The 16,152-nt window shown below is 41.4% G+C and overlaps 1 protein-coding gene across 5 annotated transcripts in view; it reads right to left on the bottom strand.

The window, feature by feature from the left end:
- The window catches only part of LOC126516536 (uncharacterized), a 160,073-nt gene that overhangs the window by 100,928 nt on the left and 42,993 nt on the right, over positions 1–16,152 (bottom strand). For 4 of the 5 annotated variants that reach the window (XM_055063945.2, XM_050166661.3, XM_055063947.2 and 1 more), the window contains one exon: positions 14,845–14,947. In XM_055063945.2, the coding sequence (XP_054919920.1) occupies positions 14,845–14,947 (103 nt within the window). Of the gene's footprint in view, positions 1–2,450; positions 3,115–14,844; positions 14,948–16,152 lie in introns of those variants that run through there. The other variant, XM_055063948.2, reaches the window with a different exon arrangement.

The raw sequence follows: 16,152 nt of genomic DNA, 5'->3' as shown, positions 1-16,152 counted from the left end.
AAAGTAACTAACAAACAGTTTTCTTCAGCCTGTTCTCCATCCATAAACGTGTACAAATAAATTTCTTTCCCCTTTCTGCAGACAATGTTTCACTCATATCTCGTTCAAGTCCTTCAAAGAGACAGCAAAATTTTGCATTATAGTGCGACAGATTCCCGACTTCTATGGATAATGTGAACCTTCAGTTTGTAGTGGTGTCGCTTGAAGACACCCTTCTTCAGGGTCATAACTGGAGACCTGGACACTAGGCAAAATGCCTATTTTTTTCCTTACATCATTATTGTGCCTATCTGACATATAAGCCTGAACTATGGGCCTAGAAACATTTTAGTACCACTTTTATCGTGCCTATATATGCCTAATACCCACCTGTGCCGATATTGGATTCTCAGGGCCTAAAATACTTTTCTCCATGTTTTCTCCTAGGGATGAGTTTTGTTTATACAGTAACTTATACAGTATACAGTAACCAGGGAACTTTGCTAAAGGCAGCCAATTACAAACAGAAACGCTTTCTTGGTGTAGAGGTTGTTATTAACAGCTTTGCAGCAGAGTATAAAGTATTGCTGTGAATGGGGTTGAAACTGCTCTACGCAAAGATACACTTGAAAACGACTCGGCGTACTTGTGCGCTCACTTCACCTTTTTAGAGGAAATCATCTAGAAACTTGGAACACTCAGACGAAACTCAATCCCAAAAGAATTATTTCACGGCCTTGTTTGTACATTGTTCTTAAATACAGAATTTCTGCAGCACGAACACAAACGACGTAGATGGGCGCTGTGTAGAATTTTGTGTTCCTTCATGTTCTGCACATTTGTGCTGCACAAACACAGTTTTTAAGCGCAACTTTGACCCTGAGTGTGGGGCTCATTTTGGACATTTAGGAACAGTTCACCACTATCCCCAATGAAACTGTTCCTGGTAGAATAAGCTCAAAACTTTAATCTGTCCCACACAAAAATCCAGGGTTTTTGGTACTCAAAGAACCGCGAAAGGTTCTGACAAGCGAACATTTTGCAGTTTTAAAGGGCACTGGATCCTCAAATGTTCCAATGTAGAAGTATGTGCAGCTAACTTCAGTGGACGTTGGGCATTTCTTTTTTCCAAACAAACTACTACTCAGTGAAAAAAGGCAGAACATGGAACTCCAATATCTTGGGATGGTGCTCTCACTGCTTTCACAGCTTTCCCCTGGTGTACTTTATATATCTATATACACTGTATTTTAGATAAAGCTTCAAATTGATGCAACCTGTGGCATTCTGTTTTAATCCTAAAATAAAATGAATTTCATAAAACAGGGGTTTAGTGACCTGTGGTCCTTGGAAAATCATAATTTATCCTCAGATGCACAGCGGAAGTTCTTAATAATTGAGCCTATGCACGATTAACGGACAGTAACTGGTGCCGATCCACGCCTTAAAAATCAGCTTTAGTGCCTGTTACAGGCACGAACAATAGTAATTTCTAGTGTATAAACATCCGGTCCCTAGTCATAACATACGACAATGTGCAGTGTCACACGTACAGTGCCATTGCATATAAAGTGTCAAAGCATATGTCGCGTATGTGCCTGCACTGCGTGACACGGACAGTATCAAGAGTACTTTATGGGGTTGGTGCCATTTCCTGGCCACCATTCACTAATCCATTTTGCTGCAATAGGGTCACAGTGAAACTTGCCCGTGAACGTCAGTGAATACCCTACCCTCACTGCTATGCGGCTTGCAAATGTGTAAAAAAACAATAATGACCTGGAATGACGTGTCTTAACGGGTAGCTAGGCAGAAGGCCGTGAGACTGTCATTAAGACAAAAAAAGAACATGCGCTACTGAGAAGTTGACTAAAAGTGTTATCCTGTAGCAAATGTCTAAATTACGTAATTCTTCCATTTGAGACTAGGGACTCTAGTCTCTACATTTTTTTACTTCCACGTTGGCTTTAGGGAGCTTGTGTTCTCTTTGAATGGCTCATAAAGGAAACTATGGTGAAGCCAGCAGCAGCAAATTGATCCAGAGTGGGGCCCCAAATTGAAATTGCCTGCAAAGAGCTTCACAGGTCTGTAGCAAAGTTAGTTGATAATGATGAAACGTGAAACAACTGGCTGGTACTTTACAGATGCTGTTTTGACATCATTACAGCAAGAGACTCTGGAACAACTGAAGAAAAACAAAACACTCTTCATTCGAGCAGCACACACAGCCTTTCTGCATCATCTAGTGGTTCTTCCGGCAAGCAAGAAGTCAGAGATGAGTCATAATTGTAGAAGGGGCTAAAAAAGAAAATTAACAGACAAAAAAAAAAATAAACTAACACATTGATCTTAATAACCCACACGCATAGTCCACAAAATGCAACAAAATGTATTAAGATAGGTTTCAACACCAAGGTGGAAAGACGCAAGATCTTCTATGTTTCGGAAATCACAGGAACCGTGCAACTAACCTCAGTATGGTCTTGTTTTGACTTCAGATGTTCCACTGGATCACAGTCATTCAAAGTGTTGAGAAGCTGAGAATCAACCAGTCTGGGCTTTGGGTACACCACCGGTCTGTCACTGGTTGTCATGTAGAAGGGCTGTCGGTTGTGGCAGGTATCCGGTGTCACAACATTCTTGTTTTCCTGGTGTAGGTCCTCTGGAAAACAACAGCGAACAAGAACAAAAGACTCTTTGTTATTGCTTTAAGCTGCTTTTGAACTGCGCAAATTTGTTTTCTTGGCACTATTCAGTGTAGAATAAAAGGCAAGCAGTTTGGCTTTCACAAATACCGCTACCCTGAAAAAAAGAAAAGAACTGAGGCAGGCTATGCAAATGCACACTTTGAGATGTTAACGCAGTGATGTATGTAAAAAAGGGCCAAAGTGATTTTATAGGCTCATCAAGGGAAGACATTGTAGTAACTAAAAGACGGAGCTTTAATGCGGGGATCAACTTAGATACGACATGTATGTTGACGATTCTGTCCATTGCCAATACTCAATGATTGCCACCAGTCTGTGTCTGTCCCAGCATGCCTCAGTCCATGATGCATACGGCGATGGGTTGACCGAAACCAGACTGCTGAGGTCAACACAAACAGGGCACTACGGAAGGGTGTGAGCATGAGATAAGTGTGTGTGTGTTTGTGATTGTGCCCTAACGATTAGAGCATCGGACTGTTGTGTCTGGAAACTAAGGTTTGATTTTACTATCAGACACATAATTCTTTTATTTTCTGTGCATGAACTATTCAGCAAGACGGCAACAGCCACAGTTAGTAATGTCCGGGAGGTCAACAAAGTTTGAGATAAAATTTGGAGGACGCTTAAGCTTCACCTTTAGAAGTGGAATGCGATAGCCTTCAAAGACCCTTGACTGCTTCTCACGCATCCCGGCAACTGCAGCGTATGTAACCATAATGTTTACCAGGAAATGCTTGTGGCGAAAGCTATGTACAAAGGCAGGCTTTCCCATTGAAACGCAGCCTCTTGCATGAGCCGCGATGTGGCAGAGGAGAGCACCATCTGAAAGTGTTTGAAGGAAGTGGACGAGCCGCTCTGTGGACTTTTATGCACCGGCGTGCACAAATGGTGGACACAGTGACTGGTCTGTGCATTGTAGAAATGCTGGATAAGGCGCTTATCTGAATTTTCGCATAACAGAATTCTGTTTTCTCGTATATTGAAATTACAATCCGAGAGCTATCCTGTCTGTAGGTTGTGTTTATGTCGTAGTTCACGATTTTTCCACGTATTTTAGCTTGCGAAATTCAATTATTTCATTCAATTCATTGCATCACATGTACAGGCTGCGTATAAGTGGTTCCAAAATCTTTTTGCTGAAGCGACGTCTGATGCAGGATGCTGGACGCTGACACAGGATGCGGGACGTCGACCCTGGATTTTCAGCAATACAGGCTCCATAACGCTTTCATGTTAAAGGACCTGTTAGAACGACCACTAACATGAGTGCCATTGAACTGGCGACAAGTGCATTAACATAATAATTGTTGCTGGCTCCAGCACCGTTACACACACTTGGCCGCAGAGAGAGAAGGGAGGAGTGAGGCAGGTGAGTGATGGTAAAACATTGCAGTTGTGGTGACTGCATTGCAAAAGTTTGCATCAAGTGTCAGAGACCAATGCAAAATGATTTGTTAACGGGAGAGGCAGAGAGACCAACACGAGAACATGTATGTTACCTGCCACTCCATACAGGGGAGGGGAAAGAAATGCATTGGATTACTGGGTCGGGAAAGGATGCATAAAGCAAAGTGTGCATAACACTGCCATTTCTTTAAAGCCAGAAGTCTAGGCCACCTGATTGCAAAATATCTAATACATCCTTCACAGTCATAAATGCTGCTGCAGCACTGTTCAATGTAACTGGACTACATGAAATTAACGGATAACGATGCGAAGGAAACTGAGATTTAGAAATAGATGAGAAAGAATGGAACGAAAGTGAACAAGAAGCAACTTGCTGAGGCGGGTGTAAAATCCACATGCTCTGCTGTATGCATGCAATGCTTACCAATTGGGCTAGTGTGAGAGCTGTGCCCACGACCCCTTTATCAGGTACTTCTGCATGTGCACGAGATATAGCCCTGGGCACATTAGCCAGTTCCCCTTGAAACCATGGTGGCAGATGTGAAACATCCTTTCAACCACAGGCATCATGTAGAACACGAGCTTAGGAGCCAGCAGTTAGCCAATAAACTGTCCCATGTTGCCCCGACTGTGTAATGAGTTGAAGTTGAATTTATTTTCATCAATAGGTACAAACAAAAAGTAGGTATAATTGCAGAATCTGAGCTCCCCAAAAAGAACTGTTGGGGGGACCTCCTAAACAGGAAACAAATGGGGGTTAGTACAATTGTGGCAACAGTAGCAGGCTACATCATAGAAAGGTGCAAGAGTTGCAAGAGTAAGCGGAACCAAGAGGCGTTATTTATGTTTTTTTAGTTACAAGTTACAATCACACTGCACATTCCATCTTCTAGGTTCCTGTAAAAGAATAAGGCATAGAAAACTAGCTCCACTGATGATAGTGTGAAGCATAGGCTCCTACACAAGGTGGTATCAATAAGTTTCAAGAATGATTCCGTCGTGAAGAAAGTCCTTTCTTCATGTGCATTCACAGTGTCACCCTGGATGTAGTCGCCTTGTACAGCAATACAGTGCTTTCAGCATTCCTGCAACTTTGCCAATATGTTCTTGAAGTCTTTTTCTGGTGCAAGCTGAGAACTCTCCTGCAATTCGTGCTTGATTTAAGCAATTCTTTATAAATGATGACCTTAGAGCTTCGTTGTTACCTTGTAACAAATCAAAATAAGTGGGGGTAAAACCTGACGAATGACCGTTTTATGTAGAGGATCATCAGTACTGACGAAACATAGGTGTAGAGATATATGATGCAGAGAAAAAGCAAGTCATTGCTATGGAATAGCTCAATGTCTCCGCGACTGAAAAGAGGCTAGGGATGTCCACAGCTCGACAAAAAGTGCATGCTCATCGTCATCTTTGGTACTTGAAGCACTGTGCACCAGGAATTCATCTCAAATGGCCTGACTATCAAGAGTGAATTTTACTGCCAATTCGGAGGCATCTGAGAAAGGCAGTTTGGGGGACACGGCCCGATCTGGGGTGCACTAGGGGCAGGGTGCTCCACGACAACGCACAATTAGAAATCAATCTGCACACACGAGTTTGTCGTCAGGAACAACATGGTTTTTACCCTACTCGTCAGATTTGGCTCCTGCCTATTTCAATTTCTTTCTAATATTAAAAACCACCCACCTGAAACATCGCCATTTTACACAAAACAACTTAAAGAATGAATCAGTGAAGGATGCTCAACTCGTTCCAGAAAAGAGACTTCTAGGATATATTCGTCAAGAGGCCGATATGCTGGGAAAAAAATTTATTTCTGGGGTTTTATATGCCAAAACCATGATATGATAATGAGGCATGCAGTAGTAAGAGACTTATTACTTCTGACCACCTGGGGTTTCTAACGTGTGCCAAATGAACTGTAAACGGCTGTTTTTGCATTTCGCCCCTATTAAGTAAAGCTGGAGGCTCTGCACCGCTGTGCAAGAGAATTTCTTCAAAGGTGACAGTGTTTGAATGCAAATAAATGAATTATTTTCCTCAAACAGAGCCAGTCTTGACCCTTTTCGATACTACCTAATGTTTTTCAATGCCTGCCCTATTGCTCTGCAATGCATGGCAGCCAGCGGACCACTGCGGCAGCACCACATTCCCAGTAACTTTTCCCCTGTTGTTGCAAGAGCGTGGGCAACTTTAGCTGGGCACTGCTGCTGCTGCTGCATGCCGGTCAGTGCCAGCTGATTGCATGGCATGCAATCATGTGCGATAAATGATAGTTGACGTGACCCTAACAATGTCCCCCCAAAAGTGTGACCTGACCAACTACTAGAAAGTGGCACCCTCTCAGTGACTCCCCGGTTTTTGTGTCACTAGCGAACTGGCATTGACAAAATACAGGAGTCTGTGTGTGCAGCTCCAACCGCCAACAGCTTATTACTGCTTATTTCTTATTTCAAGGTAAAACTATGTTCAATGCGCAGTGAAAAAAAACATTGCTTAAACAACTTGGAAATTTCTATTTAAAACTAATTGCATATTTCCTATTATGTTTTGGTACCCCTATTGGAAAATTCCAACAGGTCCAATTGGACAAATTGTTATTTTTTTAGCACAATTGGACCGAGTTGGTCTCTGAATTGGACTCAATGGGACCAGCATGAAAAGCAAAGCAAAGAAAAAAAATAATGTAGGAGGGCCCTCACCTTGACATGAAACCATTATACTTGAAAATCCTTTTCAGAAGCATACTAACGCAAGAACACACTACGGCTGTTCTCTTCGGTGACATAGCCAACATTCACCATTTCAGTATATATAAGAGACATCAGGTGGTATATATGTAAGCAATAGTTTGTTGACCAAGTGGTGCCAGCGATTCACGAGAAATGGGTAAAATTTCAAGAAAGATGTATAACTTGACAGAAAGCTAAATGCTTCTCTACAATCACCACACCAAAATATAAAGATCATTTACTTGAAAACTAACATTGTCATTCTCCTATTATTATTAGGAACTATTTCGTTGTTTCATCAGGTTATTGATCAAGTGACTTCCTGCTGAGTCCAGTTGAGACCAACTGGCACACCAAGCTCGAGTCCCAGTGAACCATTTATGTCCCATAGATGTCCATAGAACATCATGTTTTAGACATCGCGCACATTCTATAGATGTCTATATTTCTCCCAACAGCACTACAAATACATACTATGGGTAATCCAAGTCTCATACAGATCATGTTGCTATAGCGTTGAAAGGATGCCACAGCTGAACATAAGCGACGTCCAATGGACGTTCCTTTTAAGGATGCAGGAGGTCCATAGAACATCTAATGGATATTTCCTGTTCACGCTATAATGAGCTGTATATCTGCAAGTGCCCCAGCAGATATACTGTCGAATACAAATGAAATGCGAACAGAAGAGTGTGTGGCCGAAGCATAGCTGAAAACACAGTGTGTGGCATCAGCCAGCCATCACTGTACACAGGCACACACATGTGGTTTCGATGTAGAATGTGGGACTGCTTGTTCTAGTGCGATCACATTGCCTGTATTTCCTTCGAAGCTTGTATCCTCACCTGGTCATTGCAGTGCCATTCCTATTACTGTGATTACTGTTAAGGTGGCTAGCCCTGTTGTTATGCTCTGTTAGTGTAATACATATTTGGTGCTATTCAAACTGCAATTAGATATTGGCAGCTTTGATAGTGGTAACAAAAGCAAAGTAACTAATGTTAGGAAACAGGTTGTGTGCCAGCTATATCATGCTACAGATGCAGCAACCGTGCTAACCACCATAACAGTGTACTGCCAGGTGGGAATGGCACTGCCACGGAGAGACGAGAAAACAACTTTCGGACAAAAAGCAGGCGACGTGTACCACAGCAGGGTGACCAGCGCTGAACTCTGCGCGAGAACCACATGCCCACGCATGTGCACAATGACTAGCAGACGACCTGCATTGTACGTTTAGTTGTCCTTCGGCAACAGGCTCCGCTGGTCGCATTTCATTTCTCCTCGGTGGTATATCGGCTGAGGCACACTCATGCCACAGTTATCACCATTGTCGGCAAGTAGCTGGTGACCTTGTTTGAAATGTTTTGTTACCGCACAAATGTCAGAATATAAATTGCAACACTCATGAGGTATCTTTCTTCTTATTAGCGATATCCTTAGATCATGGGTAGAAAAATCTAATATCCGGCGTTATGGCACCAAAATTCAATGGCACCAAAATTAGAGCTAGAACCCTCAATCATTGTTTTAAATAGGGCGAAATGAATTAAGGCACAGTATATTAAGACATAGTAAATTAAGGCATTCTAACCTACGAACCTTTGGTGGGAGTCGAAACCACTTGTAGATATGGGCAAGCCAGCCATATGTTCAAGTAGGATTCCAATTGACATTGTGAAGGTCGAGACTGAAACCCACGACCTTTGGGTGGGAGTTGAAGCCACTTGGACATATGTGTGAACCAGCCATATCTTTAAGTAGGATTCCAATTGATATTGCGAAGGTTGAGTGGAACCCTCAACCTGTGGTGGGAGTCGAACACACGACCTTCGGTGTTAAGGCAAAATTTATGTATAGTCTTAGCGCTCAGCAAAATGAAAAGTGAGCTCACAAAACCGTACATCTGTAGTTTGATCATTATGATTTATTACAAATCCTGCAATGCCTACAAGAAAAAGGTGAGTTCAGTAAGCAGTAAGTAAAGCACAAAAGTGAGTCTCCAAAAGTCATAGCAACGTTACTATTTATTTACACAATTGATAAAGCTATATTGCAAAAATTATTGGCACCCAGTCAGGCACGTGTATGAAAATATTCATTGCAAGTTCTAGCTGTATAAAAACAGATTAAATGTGGATCTTGAAAAAAGAAAAACAAAGAACTTCAATAAAAAAATTTTAACATTGAACCGAAAACAAAAAACAAAAACAAAACTAATGAGAAAAGGGTGTTAACACTCAGAATATGGCTAGCAGTCACGATGCCACGGTTATATTTAAAAAGATTAAAACTGATTAGTAGGACGTAATAATAGCACTACTAATGAATGACCAAAAGGGTATGCCCTGCATGCCAGCACCTGCTTCTGGGGTCACAAGATTCAAGATGGAAAGCCAGTACTTTCCAGCTATCTTTAAAAATATATACTAAAATAAAATCCGCACAAGCAGAATTCCGAGAAGGAATGATCATCTTGATAGGCAACTTGCTCAGGCAGCTTCTTGCACCACGAAAGTGCCAAAAACATAACGATTCCAGACTTACAGATAAGCATTGCAAATAAGAAATATCTCTGACACGTGAAGGGGACCGTTAGAAACCAAGCGATACAAACATGTCTGAACATGAACTACCAAAATGTTGCCCTCAGGACATTTCCATAAGCACTCAGCAAGGCGAACAAGCTTACCACAAGTAGCAGTCAGAAGCAGAGCTCTTAATTTTAGTAAGCAACTGTACAGTCCTCCCTCGTGTATACATACTTGGGCCATGGTCAACCGAACAAAAGTCTAAAAGACACATGATTGAAGCACACATGCTGCTTGCGCATGGTAAATTACACTGCACTTGCATCTACTTTCGTGGAGGTGCATGCTGATTTGATATTCGTGGCGATGTGAAGTGGAATATATTGCGAGTTCAAGCTTCGTTTTTCTTTATGATCTCTCCAAATACACCAGAAAGTTAAAGATTACGTATTTTTAACAGTGTAGTGATAGATATACCTGAAGAAGGAAGTATTTATGCATGCGAAACAAATCACGTAACCAAAACAGAAAGTTTTGTCTTTTGACACGCGGTGTTTAGCAGTGCGTGCATAGGTCATGCGGAATTGCCACTCATAACCACGTTACAAAAAGTAAATGCAGTCATAACTGAAATTCTGGGCTTTAATACACCAACTTGAATCTTCTCAAAATAAACAGATGGACATTTCACATTTCGAAAATATGTTCTCCCTCTCATAGGATCTCAAATATGCACATGATTGGGAAAAACAAAGTAAATACCCTGCCAAAATGCTGGAACAGACAACAGTGCAATTTTTCCTCTCCCAGCATCTCACTGTTAGACATCAGAAACAATTTGCTTGTATTTCTGCAGCATGATGTGTGCATCTAGTCACGATGCACAATGTACTATCAATGCGTGGAAGCTTTGGATGTGCAAGAGATGTCGAAATCACAGACATTCGACGTCCTTTGGATGACTCTTGACTGCCATGTACTAGTGGAACATATTATAGGTGTGAACTAGACGTCGTTAAATGTCTTGGATATTTGGTCTTTTGTGGCACGTCCAATGGATATTTGTGGTTTGCTGGGGTGATGTCCAACTGGAACCAACTGCACTTCTCATGATACCCAATATGAAACAACTGGACCTTGCATTCAGCCCATTTGGAACTTGGCCCTCCTACAATGTCCAATTGGAACCAGTTGGGCCCCATTCAAAAATCTAACTGGACACAATGGTTTATTTAGACTAGGCATACTTAGAACACTTGATTACATGCAATGTTATTTTTGTTTTCTTTGAAGTTTATACTTTCTTTCTTTATTTGCCTGCCAACGTTGCTCAAGATCCATCTGCATCAACCCGGACCACTCTCTACAGCAAAGTCCTCTTTTGAAACATCTCTGCAGTTCCCTCACCAAGCTAGCCCTCACCTCACTCCTTTGATGCTCACTGATGCTTCTCACAGCTGGGGGGGAGCTAGCTACATAAACCCCTCGCCAAGGTACAGCAGTTGCTTGCGCTGATAGAAATGAGCATGCACTTTTGTCGAAACACTGGCTACAGCCTTTCTTCATCACTCCTTGTTGAACACTTCAAGTTCCTATCACTACATTGCAGATTACGACGTGTTGTTTATTAAAAGCATGCATGAGCATTAACAATAATAATAATGCTTTATTTTTAATAATGCTTTACAGAAATGTGGCCCTCCCAAAGCCAAGGGTTTGGTTTGAGCAAATAAACAGTTTATATAGTCAAAAAAGGAGGTAAGGACGACGCCAATCACAAACATAAAAAAGTTAAGAAAACAACTTCTGCATGCTTTTAGCCGGCACCCATTTACGTTTTACTAGGAGCAATATGTACTAGACAAGTTTTCATCAAACTCTTGATTTTAAACAGCTTATACATTGATGTGCAAGCGTCAAATCGTGCATTGAGTGAAAAGGCTGACATCCATCTTCTATAGCAGCGAAATCACACCCTTGCTCTGATAAGCCAGCACACGGTCCGGATCTTTCTCTCTCTATCACCCCCACTGGGCTTAACTGCTGCGTGCACCTGTCAGCCTTGGCGGTTGCTACTGCTTGCTAGTTCTCTCATCGCGCAGGACGTTGGTGGCATGTGGCATCAGCAACACAGGCTGCTGCTGCTTGCTGGTTTGGGAAGCACGTAGCACTAGGGTACATTACTCGCAGTGCAAAACTCGAAGGACTGCTCAGCGGCATTCAATTTCAGATTATAGCTTTCGCATTCACAACTCATAAGAACTGCTTAGGTGTCCTCCGATTTTTTCGCTGTATTCGAGACTCATTGGTGAGTGCAAATGATAGTGGTTTAGCTGGAAAGTCTGGCCCCCTGGGCGACATACAGTGTGCTCTGTTACGTAACTTCTCGTGTTTTAAGCCTGCTGTGGCCGCCGGTACATAGGAGTGTGTGCATAGCAGTGTTTCAGACCGAATCAAATATGCATTAAATAGTGCCAGAATAAAATAGAATCACATCAACTACTTTTGGAATAGTTTGATAATAATGTACAGCTTCCCCACCAGTAATATCAAACAATTTTAACATCTTGGTATTCAAAACAACATGAAGTTTCTCTGACAATGCTGTACCTTATAAAGCATGCTTCATTAAACGCCTAAAAGGAGCATTAGAAACAATTAAGTAGATTGATCCCAACTTCAGGGGACAAACAGGTAACCTAGTGGGACCAAATAATATCTGGGTAGACCGTGGTGATCATCATGCGTGTTGTCTGCAGAAACAGCAACCTGTACACTCTTGTATGTTTGTGTTTCATGCATGGTAGGTTGTTTCCCTCACGCTAGCGCAAGAAAAGCTGGCAACCAAAAAATACTTTCTTTCTCTACTTCAAATTGTTGTGGCAGACTATTCTACAAAATATGCTGCAATTAAACGTATTCGGACATAATGCGCATCCAATGAGAGGACACTGGTACTGCTTCTATAGATGGTACTGAACAATACCAACTGACGAAAGCCGTGCCACATAGCTTTTAGTGAGTGTTCATGTGGCCAGAGAAATCTAGCTGATTAAGGGACGCAACATGCTCTAGCTCATTATTCCCTACGTCAACGAGATGAAAAAAATTGAATGTTTCCTTCAATTTCATGGTTGATCACGCAGACTCTCTGACATAAAGTCTTTGAAAAGTTCTCAAGAAATATTCGTATTTGCAAATAGTAACTATTAGGCTCAAGGACTTGCACGAATAATTGCTATTTCATTAGAGAACCAAATCGAATGGAAAAACATTGATTTGCCATTCAAAAGTTTCGAATATTCACACACTCCCATCAGTATGCAATTTATCACAGAGTAGCTAGTATGAAGTATTCGTAAACTAAGAAAAAATATTCGTATTTACGAATAGTGATTATTAGATTGAAAAACCAAATCAAATATGGTAATATTTGTTAATTTAAAGTTTTGAATACTCGTCCACTCCAAACGCTCACCATACTGTATACTGTATACAAAAACTTACCATTGCGTTGTACCACTCTGCAATACAGCTCTGATTGCTTTGAACTTACAAGTTGTACTTCTCTATTTGGGTGATCATGATTAAGAAAAAATGCTTTGAGGCTTCTCTCCTCTATCACGCAGGAAAATCACGGCGATTGTCACACCTCCTCTGCTCTGTACCACACTTTACAGCAATACACACATGCACTCTCTGCTGCGTAGAGATCGCAACATCATCGCCTTACACCTGCTGCCTTTAACAATTCCTTCAACCGTCGTAGCTTCCTTCTTTCACATACCCACTGGGCAATCTTGTTCTTGAGAGCGAAACGAAGGCTGTATGTGTAATGGCTTGCAGCATAGAGAAAGGAATTCAGATACAGTGAAAGTATAGAATATAACCACACTATATATAACAATAGTTCTTATAGTGAGCAGCAACATTTGAAGTATAAACTTTTTCCATACATACAACATGAAAATAAACCTTCATATTCATGGAAATTTCCTGGCCCATGGCCGCAACGATGAAATGACACAATTACGCATAGTGAACAATTACATTCAGGTTGTAGCAAGGCACGATGCAAAATAAAAGAATGAAATTCTGCAATGCAAATTATTCTGGCACAGAGTAAGGTGCTCATGAATTGAATATGGTAAATAGGACAATTAAATTCTGCAAGCAAAATCATTCAGACACATACTGAAGTCTTCATGAATAGAGCACCAAGTGTACTCTGAGTGTATTCATATTTAGGGTTGCACACAAAACACACAGACACTCTGAAATTTGGAGTTAAATTTTATATGCATTTTGAATGACTACCGTCAGGTTTTCCAGCACCAATTAGACATAGCACACGTTTTCATCAAGCTCAACTATCTATAGAACAAATCAAAGACAATTTTCTACATTGATTGAACAATTCTGCAATAGGCCATATAATTTATTCACTGATTAAATGCTATATTACCAAGATTTTTTATGAATGCTTCAATACAACACAAGGCAGCTCCTTCTACGCCGAGCTAAGAGAGTAGTCTCCTCGAGTGTATACTCTATTAACTTCTGCTAAGCCAGGACAATGGGATGAAATGGCCACCACTGTACTAAAGGCATACACAAGCACTCTAAGCTTATTCCAGGCATAACGATGTAAAAAGTTTAAGGCTTTAGGTGCCAAAATCGGATATAATAAGTGTGGTATTGTCCAAGCAAGAAAAGCATGGCACCCAATTCTGCTGGCCGAAACCCACACTGACATGAGCTGCAGCACATTATCCTGTGTTGGTACGTACACAATGTAGGCAGCTCCACCTTTTTATTAGTGTGATGGCTTAGAACGTGTCCGTACCAGGGTAGTACAGTACGCTAGTATGTATGATGGGTAGGGGTAGTTAAAGGTGGGGCTGTATAAAGACCACAATTCATTGCACGAGTGCCCCCCTGTGCGTGAGCTATTTGGCAAAGCAGCAGCAGCCACCATGATCAGCAAAGCTTGGGAGGGCTCGCCCAGAAAGCTTTTGTTTAAAATGAACCATTACTGTACCTTTGTAGAACACACTGCTTTGATACAAAGTGCTCCTTCTACACCAGTTCATTTGTAAGCTAATAGACCAATAAATGCCATCAGTGTACTGCGTTTATATAAAAATTCAATAGACCAATACAAGCTACCAGTTTTGCCAGTGTATCTGGTCTATTATATTATAGACCAATACAGGCTATCAGATTTATTAGGATATCAGGTCTCTTGCATTATGCAATAGAACAATAAAGGCTATCAGCTTTATAGGTGTATCAGGTTTATGATTTCATAACCCAAAAGGATGAAACCTGTAGCAGCCAATAAAATATTTCTATGGAAATTTTTCTTAGGCAACCACATAACTATAGGCCAAGTTGCAGGTGAAGGGATCTAGTACCTGATGTGATGAAAACTGATGCCTACCAGTGAGGAAGTCACGTGATGGATGGGGGTCACTAACTCACCGGGTGGCTTGCATATTTCCAATGCTGTCTTGGTTGAGTTTTGAGAATCACCGGTCTCGGATGAAGGCCTTGCACTTGCTGTCGAAGTAGCCTTTAGTGCAAGCTGCATGGCACACACATACGGCATCCAGTTGGCATGTATAAGTTACACAAGATCAAAATTTAATGCAGGAAAGCAAGCTACATCAAACACGTTTTCCCACCCACATTTGCCAGAGTGTAGCTGTCCTGGTCTTCACTTTATTTTGCATTTCATATAGCACCATAATAGATGTGAGTCAACAAGCCCAGCAACATGTGTTGATGCCAGTATGGACAATGGAACTTGTCAGAGTAAACTTGTTCGAAGCAGCTACCCCTCTGGTGTCCTTCCACCATCCAGCCATAATTGGAGATGAACTACGTGAAATTTTGTCGCAAAAAAAAAAAGTTTTCATAAAGCTTGTCAAAATGTTTGTAAAAACGGACACCAATCCTGAATTTGTAAACTTTCTTCAAAGATTATGGAATGTTTGCAGGCATGTGTGACAGACATGTAAAATTAGGAACGTCGTGGGTGCCTTACAAATGGGACTTGGTCTCAATATTGGGGAAAGTGAGAAGACACGGAGCGCAAATATAAAGAAATGTGGCACTGTTTGCCATTAGCAGAGGCACCATGAAGGGCTGTCACTGTCACAGACAGACTTGGGAGCCATTTTAAAGTTAAGTTGTGAGGATTTACATGCCAAAACCACATGGCCATGACAAGGGCCATAGTGGGGTGCTGCAGAATAATTTTGACAAACTCAAGCTCTTAAAATGCACCTAAATTTAAGTACATGAGCGTTTTTGGGTTTTGCCACAATTAAAATGCAGCCACCAGGCAGGGAATTGAACCCATGACCTTGTGCCTAGTAACGCAATGCCATAGCTACCAAGCTACTGCACCGCATTAGTTGGGAGCTGTAAACAAAGCCAAGGAGGTTCTGGAAACTGCCTTTGGGCTTTTCTAAGGGTCAGCTCAGAAAAAGTAACTAACAAACAGTTTTCTTCAGCCAGTTCTCCATCCATAAACGTGTACAAATAAATTTCCCCTTTCTGCAGACAATGTTTCACTCATATCTCGTTCAAGTCCTTCAAAGAGAGAGCAAAGTTTTGCATTATAGTGCGACAGATTCCCGACTTCTATGCATAATGTGAACCTTCAGTTTGTAGTGGTGTCGCTTGAAGACACCCTTCTTCAGGGTCATAACTGGAGACCTGGACACTAGGCAAAATGCCTATTTTTTTCCTTACATCATTATTGTGCCTATCTGACATATACGC

This window comes from Dermacentor andersoni, chromosome 1 (genome assembly GCF_023375885.2).
Source record: "Dermacentor andersoni chromosome 1, qqDerAnde1_hic_scaffold, whole genome shotgun sequence".
Classification (NCBI taxonomy): domain Eukaryota; kingdom Metazoa; phylum Arthropoda; class Arachnida; order Ixodida; family Ixodidae; genus Dermacentor; species Dermacentor andersoni.
Note: the sequence above shows the minus strand (reverse complement) of the source record. Positions and strands in the feature narration are given on the sequence as shown.